The sequence below is a fragment of the Oncorhynchus masou genome, chromosome 5 (assembly GCF_036934945.1).
Source record: "Oncorhynchus masou masou isolate Uvic2021 chromosome 5, UVic_Omas_1.1, whole genome shotgun sequence".
NCBI lineage: Eukaryota > Metazoa > Chordata > Actinopteri > Salmoniformes > Salmonidae > Oncorhynchus > Oncorhynchus masou.
The window spans coordinates 29,602,450-29,624,558 of NC_088216.1; the positions used below are offsets into that span (position 1 = coordinate 29,602,450).

The 22,109-nt window shown below is 45.0% G+C and overlaps 2 protein-coding genes across 5 annotated transcripts in view; one reads left to right on the top strand and one right to left on the bottom strand.

Moving 5' to 3' along the window:
• LOC135539363 (nucleosome-remodeling factor subunit BPTF-like) overlaps window positions 1–10,543 on the top strand; it is a 52,992-nt gene extending 42,449 nt beyond the window's left edge. For all 4 annotated transcript variants that reach the window (XM_064965193.1, XM_064965196.1, XM_064965194.1 and 1 more), the window contains exons 23-32: window positions 190–415; window positions 733–1,313; window positions 2,039–2,121; window positions 3,056–3,281; window positions 3,439–3,719; window positions 4,219–4,392; window positions 5,126–5,318; window positions 5,674–5,758; window positions 6,734–6,920; window positions 8,141–10,543. In XM_064965193.1, coding sequence (XP_064821265.1) covers window positions 190–415; window positions 733–1,313; window positions 2,039–2,121; window positions 3,056–3,281; window positions 3,439–3,719; window positions 4,219–4,392; window positions 5,126–5,318; window positions 5,674–5,758; window positions 6,734–6,920; window positions 8,141–8,177 — 2,073 coding nt within the window. In that variant the 3' untranslated portion in view covers window positions 8,178–10,543. The remainder of the gene's footprint in view (window positions 1–189; window positions 416–732; window positions 1,314–2,038; window positions 2,122–3,055; window positions 3,282–3,438; window positions 3,720–4,218; window positions 4,393–5,125; window positions 5,319–5,673; window positions 5,759–6,733; window positions 6,921–8,140) is intronic.
• A 1,529-nt stretch (window positions 10,544–12,072) lies between these two features.
• Window positions 12,073–20,486, bottom strand: LOC135526553 (UPF0450 protein C17orf58 homolog). Its single transcript, XM_064955042.1, has 5 exons — window positions 20,404–20,486; window positions 17,674–18,306; window positions 17,148–17,234; window positions 16,566–16,757; window positions 12,073–15,396 (listed from the first exon to the last, which is right to left on the bottom strand). The coding sequence occupies exons 1-5, from the start codon at window positions 20,465–20,467 to the stop codon at window positions 15,209–15,211; spliced, it is 1,164 nt and encodes a 387-aa protein (XP_064811114.1). The 5' UTR covers window positions 20,468–20,486; the 3' UTR covers window positions 12,073–15,208.
• Window positions 20,487–22,109: the final 1,623 nt, after the last annotated feature.

The window sequence follows — 22,109 nt, forward strand, 5'->3', positions numbered from 1 at the left end:
GTCTGTTTTTTTTTTTTTTTTTAAAGTAGTGCACCCTTGCCTAATCCAGATCAGTTTGTTGAGCCAACTCCTATGGTCGTTGTAATATATTGCATGACAAACCGATCTGGGACCAGGCTACCGTTGTACTTCTAAACTACCTCCAAAGACATCACCCCTCCCTCATCTCTCTGTCTCTCCCCCCATCAGAAGCAGCAGAGCCAGGCAGTAGAGCGGCCAGGCGGCGGGGCCCAGGGCCTGACGGTGATGATCCAGGGCCAGGGCCAGGCCACGGGCCAGCTGCAGGTCATCCCCCAGGGGGTCACGGTCATCCCCGGGCCCGGTCAGCAGCTCATGCAGGCGGCCATGCCCAACGGCCAGGTCCAACGCTTCCTCTTCACCCCCATGGCCCCTGCCGCTACCCCAACCTCCACAGGTAGTCAAAGGAGCTGACAATCGTGTGTATTATTAACACGGATACGGACACACACGGTCGCCATCATCCACTGCAGGGTTGTGTTCAGTTGACACAAAAGGGGGAAATGTTTTCAAACAAACCGTGAGAGGTTACGGCCGTACGTCAAAAGTGTTTTATCCTGTTTAGTGCCCACTGAACAGGACCCAGAACCCACCAGCAGTCACACACACACTCGCAGATCATTGTTTTACCTTTCAAATATTTACCTGTATAAACTATTCATAGCCTGTGTGTCTTCTAAAGGTCTGCCCATCCTCTTTCTCTGCTCCCTTCAGCCCCCACCGCCCCGGGTCAGACCACCAAGGCCCCTGCCCAGCCCGCCCAGCAGGCTGCAGCTCCCATCCAGGCCGGGGCCGCCCTGGCCACCAGCACCCCCCCATCCGCCACCCCCCAGAGCCAACTCCCCTCCCAGACCCAGGCCCACATGCCCATCCAATCCCCAACCCCCCTCCAGGTCAAGTCCCTCAAACACCCCCCCGGCACCCCCATGGGCCGGCCCCAGCAGACCCTCCAGCTCCAGGGCTCCCCCCACCAGCTCATCACCGTCCCGGGCCTCCAGCAACAGGTCCAGGTCCTGGCTCAGCTCCAGGCCCAACAGGGGACCTCCGGAGGCGCTCTCCCCCAGCAGATCAAGCTCCAGCTTCCCATCCAGATACAGCAACCCGGGGTCGGTGGAGCCCAGCCTGGAGGTTCGATCCAGAACGTGGTGACCATCCAGACAGCCAGCGTGCAGGAGCAGCTCCAGAGGATCCAGCAGCTGAGGGAGCAGCAGCAGCAGAAGAAGAGGCTGGCGGCCGAGGCCAAGCGGGAGCAGGCGCTGGCGGCAGCCAGTCAGAGCCACATCATCCAGAAACAGGTGGTCAATATCAGAAATGTGTACTTACGTGTGTGCGTATGTCTGTGTGTTTGGATGATGGGGAGGTGTGTGTGTGTTCAGGCAGCCAGCCAGACACAGATGGTGTAACACTATAATAGCCCCGTCTCTCTCTGACATCGGCACATAAACAGTCCTCTCATAAAGCCTGCTCCCACGACGGGTTTATTTTCCAAGCTGTCCCCCGCCACCGTCTTTGTCTATTTTAAATGCTACCTCTGTGTGTGTGTGTGTGTGTGTGTGTGTGGGGGGGTGTAAATCTGCATGTGTGTGTGTACGTTTGTGGCTTGCATGCGCCCCTAGTCTAGTGCATACACACTATTGTACCTCTGAAATGGCACCCTATTCCCTATATAGTGCACTACTTTTGACCAGAGCCCTATGAGGCCGTGTCAAAAGTAGTGGGATAGGATGCCATTTGGGAAGTAACCAATGTATATGTGTCTGCGTTCTACAATTCGTGTATTTTACCTGTGGTGTAAGAAACACCTGCTTCCTGTATATTTCACGTCTTTGACATTTCTCTGTTCTTTCTCTGTGTGAGGCCTGAGATGGAATGCTCCCTAAATGGTACCCTATGCCCTATATAGTAAACTACATTTGACCAGAACTCTATGGAACCTGGTCCAAAGTAGTGCACGACAGAGGGAATCGGGTGCCATTTGGGACAGAAACGTGTGAGTTGACCTCTGTCTCCTCTGTGACAGGTGGTGATGAAGCAGAACGCAGTGATCGAGCACCTCAAGCAGAAGAAGCCCATGTCCCCCGCCGAGAGAGAGGAGAACCAGAGGTGAGGGACAAGGAGCTAGCTAGCGCTGTTGCCATGACGATCAGACCTTGTGTTGACCTGCCGTGTGTGTGGAGGTGTCATCCTCTCCCTCCCTATGGAGAAAGCCAGGGGTTATATTTAACGTGTCTGGGTCATGGGAAAGGTTACCACAGACAGACCATGTGTTGTGTCCTCCTCACTGGGTTTAAACCAGACCTACAGTCCTGGAGCAGGGCAAATCCGGGCACTGTGGCTGTGTGTCCCAAATGGCATCCTGTTGTAGGGTACCACTTTTGACCAGAGCTCCCCAGTGTCTGGGAACCATGGTTGACCGTGACCTCCAGCTTGTGTGTGTGTGTGTGTGAGAAAGAGAGAGAGAGCAGACTAGCAATAGGAAGCCACTATCTTTCCATCGCTCTCTGGCCCCACCTCTAAATAAACACGGGGAACTAAAACACTCTTGACATCTGTCACATGTGACCTTGTGGCATGGCTACCGATTGGCTTACAGTGTTTTGTTTCGTAGTGTGAGGTAGCGGGTGATGGAAGGGTTTATGATGTATGGAAACATTATACATTACATTTCCTTCAAGTCAGTTTATATTTGATCATTTGAATAACCCCCCAAAATATATTCACTTCAAAATGTCCTTAAATGGATGAAAATGAGCTTCATAGCTAACTATCCTGTTACATCGATGGGAACACTGAAAAGAAGACTGTACATTGTCCCTTCCCTCGGGATGATTGGGTTCCTGTTGGTATTCATCTTTATAAATGGCTATAAGCATGTATGAGTCTTTACAATATCTCATAACAAGTATTACGTCTATCCCCCTCCCCCCAGGATGTTGTGTGGCTGGCAGTATAATGCTAAACTTGTTATAAGCGTATAGGAGCCTTTATAATGTCTTATAAGGCTTATAACATGTTGTCTCTCTCCCCTTCCACCCAGGATGATTGTGTGCAACCAGGTGATGAAGTTCATCCTGGACAAGATCGACAAGGACGAGAAGCAGGCGGTCAAGAAGAGGAAGAAGGAGGAAGCAGGCGAGCAGAAGAGGACCAAGGCCAATGCCACCAAGCTGTCGTCGCTGCTCTGCCGGCACAAGGAGACACTCAAGGCCGAGATCCTCAAGAAGAGAGCCCTACTGGACAAGGAGCTGCAGCTGGAGACGCAGGTCAGACACACACACACACACACACACACACACACGGCGTTTTCCCATGAAGATACTGTACTCACGATGGACACATGGTAGCAGAGCTGCGCACAGATGTCCAACTCTCACACATACACTTTTTGATCTTACTTTCTACCCTTATCTCCTTCCACAGGATGAGCTGAGGAGGGACCTCGCCAAGCTGCGGCGGGACAAGGAAAGGGCCCAGGCCGCCGCCCACCAGGCGGCCGCCGCCGCGCACACGCATCATGCCCTCGCACACACCTCCCAACTCAACCCGGCGGCCTTCGTCCACAAGCGGAAGCGAGAGGAGGAGAGGGACGCGGCGTCAACGGCTAACGCCAAGAAGAAGAAGATGATCACCACCACTACCTCAGACAGCAAGAAGGAGATCAAGCTGTACTGTGTCTGCAGAACGCCCTACGACGAGTCCAAGTAAGAGACCAGCTGTGTTTTAAATGGCACCCTATTCCCCAACCAGGGCCCTGGTGAAAAGCAGTACACTATACTGGAATTAGGGTGTCCATTGGGTTGTAGTCAAAAGTAGTGCACTAGGGAATATGCGCCATTTGGGACATACATAGAGCCTCAATACATGTTCAAACACGTTAAATGTATAGTAAGCTACCGCCGATGCCTCTCTGAAGAGACGGTCAAAATGTATACCATTAACCATTTACTCGGAAGCTCAAACATTATCAGAAGTGAAGATCAATTTCACCTGAAACTATTGCGGTGTGTTGGGAATTTAACAGGTGACTCTCCATTATTTATCTTCCTGAAATGTCATCAACCAGGAAGTTGAAACACTATGGCAACACACAAATGGCATTCAACACATTCCTAACAAACGCACCTGAAACCATGGTGGTTACGATGACCTCACATGACCCCATAGTGATTTGGCATTCTTTCACGTCCTGTGTTCTCCCAGGTTCTACATTGGCTGTGACCTGTGCACCAACTGGTACCACGGCGAGTGTGTGGGCGTCACCGAGAAGGACGCCAAGAAGATGGACGACTACATCTGCAGCGAGTGCAAGCGGGCCCAGGAGGGAAAGACCGAGGAGCTCTACTGCATCTGCCGAACGCCCTACGACGAAGCACAGTAAGTGCATAGGACTGTGTGTGTGTGTTTTTGTCTGTATGGTTCCTCATGGGCGAAAACGTATAATAGTGTCTATTAGATGGTGATATCGGTTGAGCTTTTGTTTAGTTTCAGTTATAGATTGTATTGTTTCATATTTCCTTTGATGTCTAAGGTTGAAGGTTGTTCTATGTAACAGCTTGAATTCCTTCTGTCTAGGCGTTGGCCGTGTCCGAAATCTGTCTTGCCCACCACTGATTGAAACTACTTACTGTGTGCTAATCGTACTACGTGCGATTTGCAATGCACTGTTTACTAAAAACAACCTTCCAAGCAACAAATATCAGCATTCCAGGCTCATCCATACTGAGACTGCATCTAATGCAAATGCGTCGATTCCCGACATTTGTTAATTTTGGTAGAGCTCATTCCCTATTCCACTATACACATGGGACTCGAAAGACTATCCTCTCCTCCAATAGTGTGCAGTGAATTCTACTAGATGTAAACCTGAAATGAGTATGTCTACATCACCCTGGCTTTGAAAGCATACACATTTTCTGAAATGTTACTTACTATAACAATGTATTAATTTCACATACCCAAAATGCCACCTATTTAGAATGCGACTAGGGTATTCAGACACGCCAGAGTCTATTTCTTCAATCAGACTTGGAACAGAAACCAGGGTCCTGTTCATCAAGCACAATGAACGTGACCCACCCCTGCCACCCTCCTCCTCGCCCCCGCTCAGGTTCTACATTGGCTGCGACCGCTGCCAGAACTGGTACCACGGCCGTTGCGTGGGCATCCTGCAGAGCGAAGCCAACCACATCGACCAGTACGTGTGTCCGCAGTGCCAGTCCACAGAGGACGCCATGACAGTGCTCACGCCGCTCACCGACAAGGATAACGAGGGGTTAAGGAGAATCCTGCGCTCCTTACAGGTATGCCACCCCTTCCTTCCCTCCTCCCTTCCCTCTCTACCTAGCGTAGCATCGGGACGGTACAAAACAAAGCCTTCCTCTGTTCTCATCTCTTATCTGATCTGTACGCTGGTCCCCTGGGCGGCACTTGGACAACTGCCCTGGCTACAGGGGTTTTTCCACCCTCTTCCTTCTCTCTTCTCTCTTCTTCCCCTCCTCCTCTGTGTCCGCATGGCACGGACATAGACGGAGCACATCTGTGTTGAACCAGCTGCTTCCAATGCAATTTTCAAACTCTGTTTGTTTTCCTTCTTTTTCTGCACGTCTCTCAAGTGTCTCCTCTCTCTTTCTCCCTCTCTCTCCCTACCTCTCTCAGGCTCACAAAATGGCGTGGCCGTTCCTGGAGCCGGTGGACCCGAACGACGCCCCAGACTACTACGGAGTCATTAAGGAACCAATGGGTGAGTGGGGGGAGAGTTCTGCTGGTTTGCATTGATTCAACATTGTAAAAAGATGTGCTGTTGTCATAAGTGGAATAGTCATCACAAGGGACTCCTAAGTTGTTACACACAAACATACACACACACCCCATCGCCCTGCTCGAGAGGAAAGGCCTCCAACTCAGATCAAACTGCCCATGAAAAAGGCGGACTTGTGTCAACAGGACCTTTTTGAACTTCCACACAAACAAACCATTAATGAGCTGGCGGAAAAACCCCAGAGACTTCTACACTTGGACACTACAGTAGCCCCCTTCTACACTACAGTGCATTCTACTTGGGCCTGGAAACTCTAGTCCACCGCCCGCAAAAAAGAAACCTTTTCACCCTGCAGAAAGAAAAGCCAAATCTAGCCACGACGGTCCGGGCGGCGTAAGTTTGGGGTTTGTAGATGAAGTCTGATGACGGAGAAGAAGGCCCTCTTTGATATGGGCACGGGGGGGTCGGTCTGCTGACTGGGTGGGGGGTGAGGGAAGGTTAAGAATCGGATATGTTTGTTTAAAATGGAGCCCTGGGGCGCGACACGGAGAAAACCACTGCTGCCCTTTGGGGATTTATGAAGGACCAGGCTTGTTGCTAGCTTACCTCGCTACCTATCGTAATAATTGAGGGTCAACTTTCAACTTCTTTCAAAGGCAAATGTCATAACGATGACAGCATGTTGCTAGAATTGACTGGTCGGCCGCTCGGTTACATCCCGTGTAATTCACTTTGAAAGGGCCGAGCCAGAGTTTGAGGCTTGAATCTGGCGTTGAGCTGGGATTTCTGACAGTCAAGTTGATGTACAAGTGATGTATTGCGCTTTCAGACTCATACTTGAATATCTATCAAACATTCACACCACAAAAACTGCAATTACTTTTGAAGCAACTATGCGAGATGCTGGAGAAGAGTCGTCCGAGGTGATTCATGTTCTGTTGTCTTCCTCCCTTCTAGATCTTTCTACGATGGAGGAGCGGTTGCAGAAGCGCTACTACATCAAGCTGACAGAATTCGTGGCGGACATGACCAAAGTCTTTGACAACTGCCGTTACTACAACCCCAGCGACTCGCCGTTCTACCAGAGCGCCGAGGTCCTTGAGAACTTCTTCGTCCAGAAGCTCAAAGGGTTCAAAGCCAGCAGGTAAGACCTCGTCAGTCAACTCTGACCTTTTTAACTCTGAGCTCATCCCACCCTTTTCACTTTAGAGCTGTCCAATCCATGCTCAATGTCCTTAGCATCCCATCTCCTGTCTTTTGCACGTAGTTTTGCATCTATACCTCCTCCCCACCGCCTGCATTGTGTGTTTGTGTGCTTATGGTCATGTGCTTCCACCTGCATGTGTTTATGTCATCCATTCTCTCTCCCTCTCTTACAGATTGTGATGTCATAAGTCTGGCCTTGTAGTTGGAATCTGAGCTGGGTGCCGGGGTCACTCTAAAAAAAAAAAAAAAAACATTAGGCTATCCTGGACCTTGCTGTTTTTATGTCTTTAAAAACAGCATCAAACTATTTGTAAGAAAGTATATTTACAGTATAAACCACACCGTAGGTGTGTTTTTTTGTATTTTTTAGAAGGAAAGACACTTTAAAAATATTTATCCATTTTGATAATGGCAGCCATGTTGGTCACAAACAGCAATCAAGGGAAACATCTGTTAGGTTTTTTTACATTCATTTCAAAGACGACAGATATTCGATGGAAGTTGAGTTCATTTCTGTTTATCTCAATCTGGTGATGTGTGAGGCACAATATCAAGTATCGAAAAGGTTAGTTCACAAAATGGTTGTGATTAGATTTTGCTAAAATGTTAAGTCATTTCTCACACATGTAATGTTGTATTCAACTCAGTTCCACATGTGCAGATGACCTATCATTTAATTGAATGGAGTACATTTATTGTGTCGATGAAGTGCAAAGATTGTATCTCCTCTTAGCTGGCCATTTTTAAAAGATTAACAACATTTATCAGTTAGTCTTTTATCTGAATTATTAATGTATAATGTTATTGTTTTATGTGCATATTATATCCTTTTGTGAAGGAGTATTGTATGTTCAAAAAGAAAAATAATGGTATTTGGGTCATAGTTTTTTGTGTAGCTTTGCAGTTCATTTCTGGTGAACTCGACTGTCCCATATTTACATGGTATGTTTTCACTGTATATACAAGCCATATAGAACATTAAACGAACATTACACCAACATGGCTGCTCTCTCTGCTCAAACGTCTGACCCCACTGGCATCCAATAACTGTTTTTGTATTCCCTCGTGCATATTTTGTGATTTGTCAAGCTTTTAATAAAAAAAAAAACACGTCAATCGATCACATCAACTGTTTCCCCTTCTCTCTGCGTTCTGTAGGTCTCATAACAACAAACTGCAGTCTACAGCATCTTAGAATACACAGTCGGCACTCCTTCTAAAGCTTACTGTCAAAATGGCTGCCGATGTGGTTCCCCCTGAACACTCATACTCCAATGGGGAAGCCAGGCTACTTCTTACGTGTCCACACACATACCACCACACCTGTCGGACTTGGGAGTGGGAGTTACACCCCCGTTTAAAACCAGCACACACTCCTCGAAGATCGTAGCCGACGCATGCTTCAGGCCGAACGGCCTTGTTACCAAACCGTATGAGCCCTCGCCACTCCTCAACCACCTCTAAGGCCGTGGAAAGAGAAGAGACTGGCAGTGGAAGGTTCCATTATCCAAACCCTTAGTATTCATGATGGGAGATACCACATCTCCAACAGACGGGGGGAGGGAGGCTCAGACTTTCAGTTCACAGCCTGTTTCCTTCCTTCAAAGCACTTCCGATCTGGTGGATGAAATGGAGGGATGGCGGGAGAAAACCCCCCTGAAGTCAATAAGCTAATGGGCCGTTCAAGGGCAGTACGAAACAAGGCAGCAGTAGACTCTTTTCAAGTTGTTTATTCCGTAACTAATCTCACATCTCTTTTGTATCAGCTATTCTTCCTTCCCTGGGGGTCAACTCCCATTTCAGACTGTGTATGTCCCAAATGTTACCATATTCCCTATATAGTGCACTACTTTTGACCAGAGCCATATGGGCCCTGGTTCAAAAGTAGTGCTCTATAAAGGGAATAGGGTTCCATTTGGGATGACAACCACTGACACTTTCCAGCTGTCTCTGCTTTCTCATCTCGTGATCCCTCATTCGAAATGGGTCTAAATGGCACACACCTGTTTGGCTGCTTGTGTTTGGAACGAGCTGATCCTAGATCATCGTGAACTCACTTGGTGCCACCTTGAAGATGTATGTGCCCTGACCTCCAAACAGGCCATGGAGAGTCCCAAGTGACCATTTCTATGTCATGTCTCACTGTGGAAATGCTATCCTGTTTGTAAAAAAATCTTTTTTTCTGACGTTGAACCTCTGTTTTCCTTTTTCTTTGTTACCACCTAAGATGGGAATATTGGTGTATATAAAACAGCCGACAGAGAAAACAAGCTCTATTTCTTGCCATGTAGAGGCTTCTCTAACATTTTTAATTGAAGACATTCATCCGATGAAAACAAGAAAAGCACTCCGAAGTCCTTCCACAGGAAAATAACCGAGGATGGACTTGGAGAATGTGAAAACCGTTAAAGGGCATATTTAACCTAAGTGTACTGACCATCCACACCGCAACCTCCCCTCTCTCCCCCAATGTTTTGTCAAGAAGGTTGGATCACATGCATCTCGCAACTCATAGGCCCCCTATAAAGGATTAAGTCAAATGCTTTTGAGTTTTCCACTGCATCAAGTAAACATGTTGTGGTCTAGAACAGTAAATCAGAAAGTCAAAGTTGAGGAATCTTTATTTTAAATTGGGGTTTGTATGAAGATTTTTTTTAGGAACTTGCATTTTTATCATATTTGGAACTCTTCTAAACTGTAATAATTGTGTCGAGGCAGTACTGTTTGTTGGGGGGGGAGAACATTTTTAGAGTTGTCACTGGTGCTCTTAGTTAATATCTCTTAAAGATCAACTTAATAGTAGGGGGAGCCTTAGGTTTGAAGAGGGGTTGGGGTAAATTTCATTTCAGTTTTGGAAGTGAACTGAAATTTCCATTTTCAATGGAGTTTTAGTTTACTTCCTGAATTGAAATGGGGATAACCGAAACCCTGGTTTGAAGTGCCAACAACTTTTTCGGAGGTGGACTGAGTTGAGAGATGAGGTGACCGAAGCCTGTTTGTCAGTCCTATTCACAGACCTGTTTGCATTTCAAACCATGCACTCCAGTTTCTATTCTTACATGCATCGTCCACCATTTGTATTTCATATTGTATAATATGGCTGTCAATATACAAAGAGATTTTAGAGGTTTTTAGAGCATTAGTACTTTTATTTTTGTCCATTTTTAACCAGCAACTAAGCCTACCTGTACATTCAATAGATATTCTCTATCTTTTGTCAAAGTGAACTCTACATTTAGGTAAAATTGCCCTTTATATTAAAAGTGCTGCATATTGTGTGCATATTGATTTAAAACGGGGTGGAGAATGTTGACTCTTCTTGAAGATTTTCTTTTTTAAAGAACCAACCAGTTCTACACATCTCTTAATAACTTCATCACAATATCTGTTTTTATTTATTCATATTGCTGAAAATATTACATTTTTTAGTAAATGTAAGAGGAAACATAACTGGGGAAAAATACTATGTTTTTAACAGATTGTGGCAACTCTTAAGAGATCCTTTTTTGTACTTGATAGGACATTTCATCCAAGATAATAAAGTCATGTTTTTGACATTGATTGTCCAATGTGCTGTCTTCTTTGGTTTTGTGTACTTATGTTGTCATTCATTTGTGTTTAAGGGCCAGGAGTTTTGTCCGGACTTGTTCATCCTGTCAGGACACGTGGTCAGGAACGTATAATATAATGAATACTAAGTAGTTTGTACCTTTTTCATCCCTTTCCACGGTGGAGTTGAATTAAGTTGCCTCAGACACTGTTCTAGAGTCAGCTTCCCTGCATTTCCCCCTGTAATGTTTCAGGTATTTTGGTATTTATTAGGATCCCCATTAGCCTCTGAAAAAGCAGCAACTACTCTTCCTGGAGTCCACAAAAGGTAAGACATTTGTGGAGGATTAGCTGACCCAAGATCTGTGCCTAGATGCAACTTCTACCCAGACCAGAGCAGGGGTTGATGCCTGAGGGCAGCACTTATACTTTGGGTACCCCCACACACACATTGTATTTCCCCTGTATAGAGGAGTGTTGAACACAAGTCACCGCTGTCATTAAATAAAACACCCCAAAAAATTTTGGGGGGTATTTGTTTCATTCGTTCATTGTTGATATAGTCCCGTATCATGCATTTTGCGTCATATGATTCTGCGTTTTTTATCATGTGATGCAAAATGCATCATACGGGCCACATTTCTGTATTTTCAGTTACATATCTTAAACTTTATTGCTGACATGAAAAACCTTTTGGGACTATATCAACAATGGACTAATGAAACAAATACCAAGAGAGTTTTCCTTTAACCTTCCCCTCTCACCGAAGACACACACACCCCTCCCTCTCTCTCCTTCACGCTCCCCCTTCACTCCAAACCCCTAACTGAATCCAGAGCTTTGCATGGACACCAAATGGACTACAGATGACCACAAGTCCCATCAATTCCTCTCACTGTGGCTTGGGGGCTGGAACTCTCTCTCTCTCTCTCTCTGTCACACAGGAAGGAACTAGGACAAATTCCCACCTCTTCCCCCATCCCAACCCACTATCCCTATTCCTCTCCATAAGGAATGTTGTCCCACTGTGATGGTAGCCGAGATGCGAGCGAGCTCCCGTTTCCTGCCCGACTGCATCTGTTCTCTCCAGCTCTGTTCCCAGATGGACTTCAAAGCATGGGAACGGCTTGGTTCGAAAATCATTCCCGGGCCCCTATTACACCCCAATTATGACCCTGTTTTTGGGCACTTTATCGCCAGGGGTTATCATCAGGATTGAAACAGTATTTTTAACTATACACTCCAGTTCAAATCTGTGTGCACCATACATAGAGATCCTATAATTCACTGGAGAGGCTGATGTCATAGACCCTCATAATTCCAGAATGCGTTCATTATGGCGGCCATCTTGGTCAGGAATGAATCCAAAAGTGATTATATATGTAATTCTGTGGTGCCATTCAAGAATGTGTGTTTGCAAGGCTTCGGCTGAGTGTTAGCCCCCACCGATAACACATGAATAAGACCCACAGACCACACCGACACCCAATGAGTAAAAAAACAAATACATCTTTATTAGTTCCATGTAGTATGAGATGAGATATGCGCAGTGCAAACCTTTGGCTTTTCTCTCATTTTAAGTATGATCATAGTCAAAGATGACATGCCAGACCAAAGGTCTGTGGTCTGGATGTCTATCTTATCATCCATTCAAAGTTTTCCCTCAGGAATGGAGAGCCCAGGATCTCTCTTTCTCTCCCAGGGTCTCTCTCTTTCTTGATGTATGTACATACAGTGCCTTCAGAAAATATTCACATCCCTTGACTTTTTCCACATTTTGCTGTGTTACAGCCTGAATTTAAAATGGATTAAATTAAGATTTTGTGTCACTGATCTACACACAATACCCCATAATGTAAAAGTGTAATTTTGTTTGTAGAACTTTTTTTTTTAATTCATAAAAAATGAAAAGATGAAATGTCTTGAGTCAATAAGTATTCAACCCCTTTGTTATGACAAGCATAAATAAGTTCAGGAGTAAAAATGTGTTTTACAAATCACATAAATTGCATGGACTCATTCAGTGTTCAATAATAGTGGTTAACATTCTTTTTGAATGACTACCCAACCTCTGTACCCCGCACATACAATTATCTGTAAGGAACCTCAATTGAGTAGTGAATTTCAAGCATGGATTCAACCACAAAAACCAGGGAGGTTTTCCAATGTCTCTCAAAGAAGGCCACCGATTGGTAGATGTGTAAAAAATAATACAAAATAAAGCAGATGCTGAATATCCCTTTGAGCATGGTGAAGTTATTCATTAGGTTTTGGATGATGCACCAATACACCCAATCACTACAAAGATGCAGGTGTCCTTCCAAACTCAGTTGCAAGAGAGGAAGAAAACTGCTCAGGGATTTCACCATGAGGCCAATGGTGACTTTAAAACAGTTACAGAGTTTAATTGTTGTGATATGAGAAAACTGAGGATGGATCAACAACTTTTTTGTCCTGAATGTTTGGGGCAAATCCAAAGCAACACATATTTTCAAGCATGGTGGTGGCGGCATCATTTTATGGGTTTGTTTGTCATCAGCTAGGACTCAGGAGTTTTTTAGGACAAAAATAAACAGACTACAGCTAAGCACAGGCAAAATCCTAGAGGAAAACCTGGTACAGTCTACTTTCCAACCGACACTGGGAGACATATTCACCATTCAAAAGGGACAATAACCTAAAACACAAGGCCAGATATACACTGGGAGTTGCCTAGCAAGACAACATTGAATATTCCTGAAGGGCCTAGTTACAGTTTTGACTTAAATCGGCTTGAAAATTTATGGCAAGACTTGAAAATGGCTTTCTAACAATGATCAACAACCAACTTGACAGAGCTTGAAGAATGTTACCAAGAATAATGTGCAAATATTGTACAATCCAGGTGTGCAAAGCTCTTAGACTCACCTACAGACTCACAGCTGTAACCTCTTCCAAATGTGTTTCTAACATGTATTGTCTATGGGGCAGTGAATACTTACCTAATCAAGATATATATTATTTTTCATAACTTTGTAATAAATATTCACATTTTTCTTCCACATTAGAGTATTTTGTGTTGATCGTTGACCAAAAACTACAAATAAATCCATTTTAATCCCACTTTGTAACACAACAAAATGAGGAAAAGGTCAAGGGGTGTGAATACTTTCTGAAGGCACTACAACCTTTCTCTTCTTTCTTTTTTGCCTTCCCTCTTCCTCCTTCCCTCCTCCCTCTCTCCATCTCTCCTTCCCTTGGCCACTCTCAAATGTCTCCTTTGAACTTTGTCCGGATCGGTTGTGGTTGTGGGTGTCTGTGTGTGTGTGTATGAGCAAATAAGGGTCAGAGGTGGCATTAGCTTTCACCTCACCATCTCCAAAGAGAGCCGGCAAGGAGAGCCGCACTTTTCTGAATCCGTGTGTCCAGGTGCCCTGGGGGGGGGGGAATCAGATTCCCGTGATTAGATTTACAAAAACACCCACTAATACCACCAGGTTCCCTTATGAAGTCTGTCTTCGCCGTCGGATGTTTCAACGTGTAAACTTCTTTAACATTAGAAAACTAGGTTAAGTTTTGTTTCTTTTCTCAACTTATCCCTCCTCTGGGGTTTGTTGTTGTTGATGCTGCTTTTCCAGTCTTACATCCCACCCCCCTCTTCTCTTTCACATACAGTAAAAGTGCATTTCCTGCAATCAAATGACAGGAACAAAACAGTGTGAAGATGCGACCGCTTTTCTTACAGGCATAAATAGGAGATTGCTGATATTGTACATTCAGTTAATAGGAAATCCTTTAAAGTTTCCTACCAAGTTCGAAAGGCGAAATGTAATTGGACTCTTGCCATTGGAGAAGCACCCGTGTGCAACTAGATCTGAACAGATAAGTCTTTCCCATGGATGATTGGGATAACCTGGAACAAGCCAATTGGAGAGATGTGTGTGTTCGCATGAATAGTGGAGCTGGAGTTGGCAGTCTTCATCCCTCAGGGCAATTATGGGCTTCTTTCACATGCTCGGACAACATCTTCAAATGTGGACACAGGACAACCAAAACATTCTGATGAAAAGTTGTGTTACATCGAATTAGCCAATGAAAATGTCCCCTACCTAAATTATTCCATTGAAACAGAACTCTGGGTTCGCTGGCAGAATATTGAAATCGTAAAAGAAACCAATAAGAGGGAGGCACTGATCTGACCGATTCATGTACCAGACATGAAAAAAATGATCATTTGAAGTACTACGACATCTTAATAAATGAGTATAGAAGACTTATGAACAAAGAGATATACTAGAGAGCTCATCTTTTACCTTTGTTAAGTGTGCCCTCTATCCAACTAAATGCTCATGCACAATAACAGAGAGCAACAGTGTGAGGAAATCTGATGGGGCAACACTTCAAGCAGAGGTTTGAAGATGAGAACCTTTGATATAGACTCCACTTGTGTCTTCTATCGAAGAGGACGCAAAGCTACAAGGCATAGACTGTACAGACAGACAAGCAAAAACATTACCACTCAACCTGGATTATGACAAACAAGTGCAGGAGGTCCATGCAGTAAAAAAACAACAACACCTTGGCCTCGTCCATCTACATCTCGGCTGAAATGTTGTAGGGTTATAGGTCACAGTCACTTCATGTTGACGGCTGCAATGTCTTTCCCACCGCTGCAGGGGGCGATAGTGTGTTTTGGTTTCACCTACACTTGGAGCGGGTAGCCTCCAGGGCTTTCTGGTGTCTCCTCTTGTTGAAGCGCTTGACGTAGTTGTTGCTGCGCAGGAGGCCGTCGCCTGGCTTCAGTTTGCCCCCCAGCAGGGCCAGAAGGTCATTGGGAAGGTGGCGCCTCCGGTGGTAGATCTGGCCCATTACAATGTACCGGCTACCTATAGAATAGCATTGGGGTAAGAGAAGGTGTCAGTGAATTTATTAGCAGTATTTGGTCTCTCTGCTCAACTGGTAGACATGAGTTCAGTACCATTGAATATACTAGCATAACACATAGCATGGAGAAATGTATTGGGAATCGATTAGAAGTAATATGCTCGTGTTGATATCGGAACATAGCCATGGTGGAACCTTATATCCCTCAAATTCAAAACTTGACCGCAAAGCCAGTTCCACTGCTTTTTTGTCATTGTTCTCCTCTAATCAGGGACTGATTTAGACCTGAGACACCAGTTGTGTGCTATTAATGATCACATAGAAAACCAGCAGTACTTCAGACAACCAGGACGGGATTTGAATACTCTTGCCCTATATGGTCTACTACTGCACCATATAGGGCAGGAGAGCTACCATCCTGTTGGTTTTCACTCCAACCCTGCTCCTGGAGAGCCATCCTGTTGGTTCTCCAACCCTCTCCTGGAGAGCTCCAACCCTGCTCCTGGAGAGCTACCGTCCTGTAGGTTCTCACTCCAACCCTGCTCCTGGAGAGCTACCGTCCTGTAGGTTCTCACTCCAACCCTGCTCCTGGAGAGCTACCATGTCCTGTAGGTTCTCACTCCAACCCTGTTGGAGAGCTACCGTCCTGTAGGTTTTCACTCCAACCCTGCTCCTGGAGAGCTACCTCCAACCCTGCTCCTGGAGAGCTAGGTTCTCACTCCAACCCTGCTCCTGGAGAGCTACCATCCTGTAGGTTCACACTCCAACCCTGCTCCTGGAGAGCTACCATCCTGTAGGTTTTCACTCCAGCCCTAATCTAGCGCACCTGATTCTAATAATTAGCTGGTTGATGAACTGAATCAGGTTAGTTATGTAACCTTTATTTAACTATGCAAGTCAGTTAAGGACAAATTCTTATTTACAATGATGGCCTACCAATGACAGCCTACTGTCGCTCTGCCCCTGTTCAGGGGAAGAACGACAGATTTTTACCTTGGAGATTCTGCAACCTTTTGGTTACATCCCCTACGATCTAACCACTATCCTACCTGCCGCCCCAATTACCACTGGGTTGGAGGGAAGCTCTCCAGGAACAGGGTTGGAGAGCCTTGATTTAGGGGATAGGGTGCTATTTGGGATGCGTTTATTGGTTCCTTAAGTTGACACTTACCTAGTTTGATGTCAGGACAAGGCTTGCTACATTTGTAGGTGTCCAGGACTAGGAGACGCACTTTGAGAAAGAAGCTGTCTGGAGTGACGTAGAGGCGGCTCATCTTGTAGAAGCCATCGCTGCTCACCATCAGTGTGATGAGTCTAATCCCCTTACGCACCATGTCTATGTCATGAACGATCCCATTGACGGCTGAAATGTCAAAGGTAAATGGTCAAATTAAAGGTCATTGTTTTTTAACTCTAAAGTGGATAGCAGCAGAGAGCACTCATAGGTACAGATCTAGGATCAGCAAAATTGACCCAAGATCAGCGTTTTGGGGCAACTTCACCCTGCAGCATGGTGAGAAGACTCTACATGACCAAAGGGAATGTCTGTCAATCCAGTCTAAACTACAGCATGATTGGCAGGTTGCAAATAGACTACACCAGACATTGTGTCATGCCCTTATTTTGTCCCATTTTCCCATCCCTCCACTTCACTTACAGTCTTTATGGAGAGATCCCTGGAAGATGGTGGCCAGGCCATCCATCTCACTCTCATACAATAGTCTAACCATCGTTCACACACACACACACTCACCAAATTCACTGTAGCAGTAGTGGTCTCTCTCCTCCTTCTCCTTCCTGCACTCACTCATGCAGACGGCCTCGTGAGTGAAGTCAGACTCTGCGAGACAGGGAGACAAAGAGAAAGGAAGAGAGAGACGGAGATGAGAAGAAGGAGAGCGAGTGACCGACCGTGCCTTGCCTGCTTTGTGTGGAGCCAGACTTCATTCCAGTGTCATTCGAAGGACCAGGGTTGTCATTACAGAACCCAGGCATCGCATTCCACAGGAGGGGGCTCCACGTTCCCCCATCCTCCCCGCTCGGGTCTCACCCCTTAATTACTGCATCCTAACTGATCTCACTTAGGCATATTTAGCATTGCTATCATGACCTCTCACCCCCCCAAGACTTCACACAAAGGGACATATTCAATCCAGATGTAGGCAGCAACTTGAGGCTGGAGAGGTAATTAGCTAACTATCCCGAAATCGCAGCAGTCTCACTGTCACGACTCCCTTTGTACCATACATAGTGTGGGGGTGCAGTGTCACTTTCCGTACCTCGTTTCAGGATGTCGAAGTGGTAGAGCAGGCTGGAGGAGCGACGGTTGAGGAGCACAGATGAGCGGCTGTTATTCCGGTTGGCGCCGCCAGACTGGTACAGACTGGACTTCCCTCCAGGGCGATTCTCCTCCGGGTCCAGCTTTCTGGTTGGGGGGTCCCTGCGAGGGGAGGTGGCTGGGTGAATTTGGGGGTGGCCCCTGGGTCTGGAGTTGGGGTGACTGTCCGGGTCAATCTGTGGGGGGTTGTTGAAGTAAGTGTGGGGGTCTCGGTAAGGGTCCACGTTTACTTTTTGTGTGCGGTTGGTAGCAGCGGTAAGTGGCGTTTTGGGAAGTGCTAGACTGGCCTCACCGCGGTTCTTCTCGCTGTTGTGCTCGATCAGGCGGTCATTTTTAGGGCCCTTCTTGCTCTTGTTGTGGGGGCCGGAGCGAGGGTCACTGTGCTTGGGCCAGACCCCAGAGGGAAGGGGGTGGAGGGCGTACTTGGGGTCCCCAGCTTTGCTGCTCTTTTCCAGGGGCTCGTTGATGGTGAGAGAGGGGTCTTTGGCCCCAAGCCTTGTGCTCTGGTTCTGGCCAGGGTCGGGTAAAACACTCTGGCCCTTTTCAGGGGGGGTGCTTATCACGGAGAACAGCTCTGGATAAAGCAGGCAAGGACAGTTACACCCAGCAGTATATTATAACTGTATCATATCAATGGCCCCTATATCATACCACCATCATATAAGGTTCTGAGTACAGTTGACTGCTTCTTAATATAAGCAATAGCTTGAGACTATCAATATTTTTTTAACTGTCAGAGCTGGGTAAAAAAAAATAATAATTCCAGTTCTCTGCCCCGTCCACTTAGAAGAAACTACAAAAGGGCATGAAATTACAAGAGCTTGTCTCCTTGAATGTGTTTAAAGCAAGGGTAAAAACTATGGTGAACAATGAAGTGGGGGCTGTCAATATTCTGACCCCAGGATGCACCACACCTCCCCTAAGTATCTTGCCTGCTCAATCTTTAAATTGCTGTTTTTCAAACTGTAATGCTCTGTGTTTTATTATGCTGTAAATGTGTGGTGATATTTGGCCAGGTCTCTTGTAGAATAGATATTTCATCTCAATAAGACTAACCTGGTAACATCAAATAAATAAAAAGAGTGTGGGCACTTAACTAAAGCATGCAAAGTGCACTGCACATATTCTATTCAATTGTGTTTTCTTTGTGTCACTATATAATCTAATATATTGATATTACATTGTCATTTATAAAGCCATTTTCATCCAGATGTTATAAGTATGTCTGTATAGTTTTACTGTCAGCACACAAGCCAAACACCCAAAAGTAAAGTAAAACATTCACAGGATCAAATCATTGTAGACTCAATGATCAACATCGACATTATGGGGTGGCAGATTGACAGGAGGTAGCAGTTAAGAGCGTTGGTCCAGTAATTGAAAGATCACTGATTCGAATCCTCGAGCCTACTATGTGAAAAATCTGTTGATGTGCCCTTGAGTAAGGCACTTAACCCTAACTGCTCCGGTAAATCACTCTGGATTAGAGCGTGTGCTAAATTACGTAAATGTCTAGTGGCAGTATGCTTTGTAATTCGAACTAGCTGTAACTGCCTGACACCGATAGTTGTCAGATTAGGAGAATGTCACCCTTTTTGTGAACTCCAGTTTTATGATATGCACATTTCAGATTATTATATTGTTGCAAAGTAGCATATACAAATATTTAATTAGATATGTCAGAGATTTAATTATAGGTTTATATTCGTGTAAGAGACTTTAAATATCAATCATAAAATGTACTTTAATTCCAAACATAAATATACATAAAGTCCTGCCATCCAGAAACTCATATCAAGCTGTGTCAAAGGAAGGCGCGAAAAATTGCCAAAGACTCCAACCACTCAAGCCATAGACTGTTCATTATGCTACCGTCCGGCAAACGGTACCGGAGCATTAGCTCTCAGACCAACAGGCCCCGAGACAGCTTCTGCCCTACGCCATAAGACTGCTAAATAGCCAGACTGTTAAAAGGTAAATTAAGGGTACCCAAACTACCTGCACTGACTGACCCTATGCACACTCGCTAGATGTTATATACACACAAACACACACACTACACTGTCACTCCCACACAAAACCCTAACATACACTCACAGACACTTTTACACTCATAATTTGCTGCTGCTATTCTTTTCCTTATTTTACTCTAATTATCTATCCGGATGCCTAGTCACTTCACCTTGACTTCATGTGCAGACTGTATCTACCTCAAATACCTCGTACCTCTCTCTGCACATTGATCTGGTAGGTTACTGGTACTCACTGTATATAGCTCCATTCTTGTGTATTTTATTCCTCGTGTTAATATTTGTTATTATTATTATTTGTAAACTGCATCATTTGGGAAAGGTTCGTAAGCAAGCATGTAGTCATGTCTATTACTAAAGATGTATTCGGCGCATGTGATAAATAAATAAAATGTCGATTTGATAAGCAAATATATCTATTTCTTTATTGCACCTCTGAGAAAATGCTTTATAAATCACCATGTTATCACATTCACAATAGATACAAAAAAAGTTTCAAAGTATATTAGTTTTAAAACTTGCTATTTCCTAATGGATCTTCTGATCTACAATAATACTGTCACCATTCTTCTCCTTAAAATGTAACATGTAAATGTAATAAGACATAGTTGGAAAGCAGCAAGAATTGTTACCCGACTTACCATTGTCCTCCGCTTCAGAAAAACTAAACGCAAGTACCAGCAGGAGTAGAATAATCACTGTCATCCTGAAAAGTACTACTGGACCAACTTCGAAGTCTGCTGGAGTGTCTCTGAATTCCTGAGGTTTATATGCCTCGAGCCTGGAATGGGAGGCGTGTCACTCCGAGGTAAATAGAGTGACATCAGAGACACTTCATTCATGAAGCCATAGAGGTCCTATTAAATTCCCAATTCTATGCATGAAACGCCCTTCGGTCTTTAGTAGGCTACTGTGTGTGGAGGCATTTACAAAAAAAAAAAACGTGGCCCAGATTTTAGCCTTTAATTCCACTAATTACTGATTACTGATGATAATGATTATTAGTGATTACGGATTGTGATAGGCTGTTGCATTTGACCAGTCATTTAAAAAAAAGTAACATGGTGTTAAAATTCACGGTTAGCAATTGTTATGTAAATTACATCTGAAAAGTACCAGTGGCCTGGCTTTGGTCCTCAACACAGATTATCCACTATATTGACCAGATACTCTAGACCCGCTCTAACAGTGAAAATAAATGTCTTCAAAAATGGGAGGCAGTCAGGAGGCGGCAAGATCAGGTGGGACAGATTCGCTTGTGAACGTTTCCACTAGTTACTTCAGCCCCAAAGTCAAAATATGTCTATAGTAAATATTAATGAAAACAAAAATGAGCTTTTTGGTCTTAATTTAAGATTAGAGTTAGGCATAAGGTTAGCAGTGTTGTTATGGTTAGACATTGTGAGACATTGTAATAATTGCCGTGTTATGACGTTGTGGCTGGAGTAACTAGTGACGACCATGCACAACTCCGATATAAAGTGTTTTTTTCTCAAAGTTGCCGGGATGTCACGTGTCCTACTTATATCAGTACACTCGTAACAACGCAATCATTACGAAACGTATATTCGATCAAATAATCCACACGTAGCAAATAAGGACATTACATTTTTTGTAACCGAATTCGATACGCTCATTGATCTCCATACAAAAACTCCTCGCTTGGTGAGTGAAAAACAACGCCACCTGCTGGAGAAGACAGATTTTGGGCCCAATTATCCCTCTCGCTTCGCATCTTCCTCTCTGCCAAAAATGAGAGCAGGTCCGCAACAAGCTTTCCCTGCCCTTAACCTTGTTCTGAACACCTCCAAAACAAAGGTCATGTGGTTTGGTAAGGAGAATGCCCCTCTCCCCACAGGTGTGATTACTACCGCTGAGGGTTTAGAGCTTGAAGTAGTCACCTCATACAAGTACTTGGGAGTATGGACAGACGGTGCACTGTCCTTCTCTCAGCACATATCAAAGCTGCAGGCTAAAGTTACATCTAGACTTGGTTTCCTCTATCATAATCGCTCCTCTTTCACCCCAGCTGTCAAACTAACTCTGATTTAGATGACCATCCTACCCATGCTAGATTACGCAGACGTAATTTATAGATCGGCAGGTAAGAGTGCTCTCGAGCGGCTAGATGTTCTTTACCATTCGGCCATCAGATGTGCCACCAATTCTCCTTATAGGACACATCACTGCACTCTGCTGCAGCTAGCGACTGGAACGAGCTGCAACAGACACTCAAACTGGACAACTTTATCGCAATCTCTTCATTCAAAGACTCAATTATGGACACTCTTACTGACAGTTGTGCCTGCTTTGCGTGATGTATTGTTGTCTCTACCTTCTTGCCCTT

What these genes read in the sequence shown, in the direction of transcription:
- LOC135526553 (XM_064955042.1), bottom strand. Translation starts at nt 20,467, where the DNA reads ATGACAGTGATTATTCTACTCCTGCTGGTACTTGCGTTTAGTTTTTCT. An exon ending in TTCTGAAGCGGAGGACAATG is followed by an intron (nt 18,307 to 20,403) that starts GTAAGTCGGGTA and finishes TGCTTTATCCAG; the next exon opens with AGCTGTTCTCCGTGATAAGC. An exon ending in CTTCGACATCCTGAAACGAG is followed by an intron (nt 17,235 to 17,673) that starts GTACGGAAAGTG and finishes CCTGTCTCGCAG; the next exon opens with AGTCTGACTTCACTCACGAG.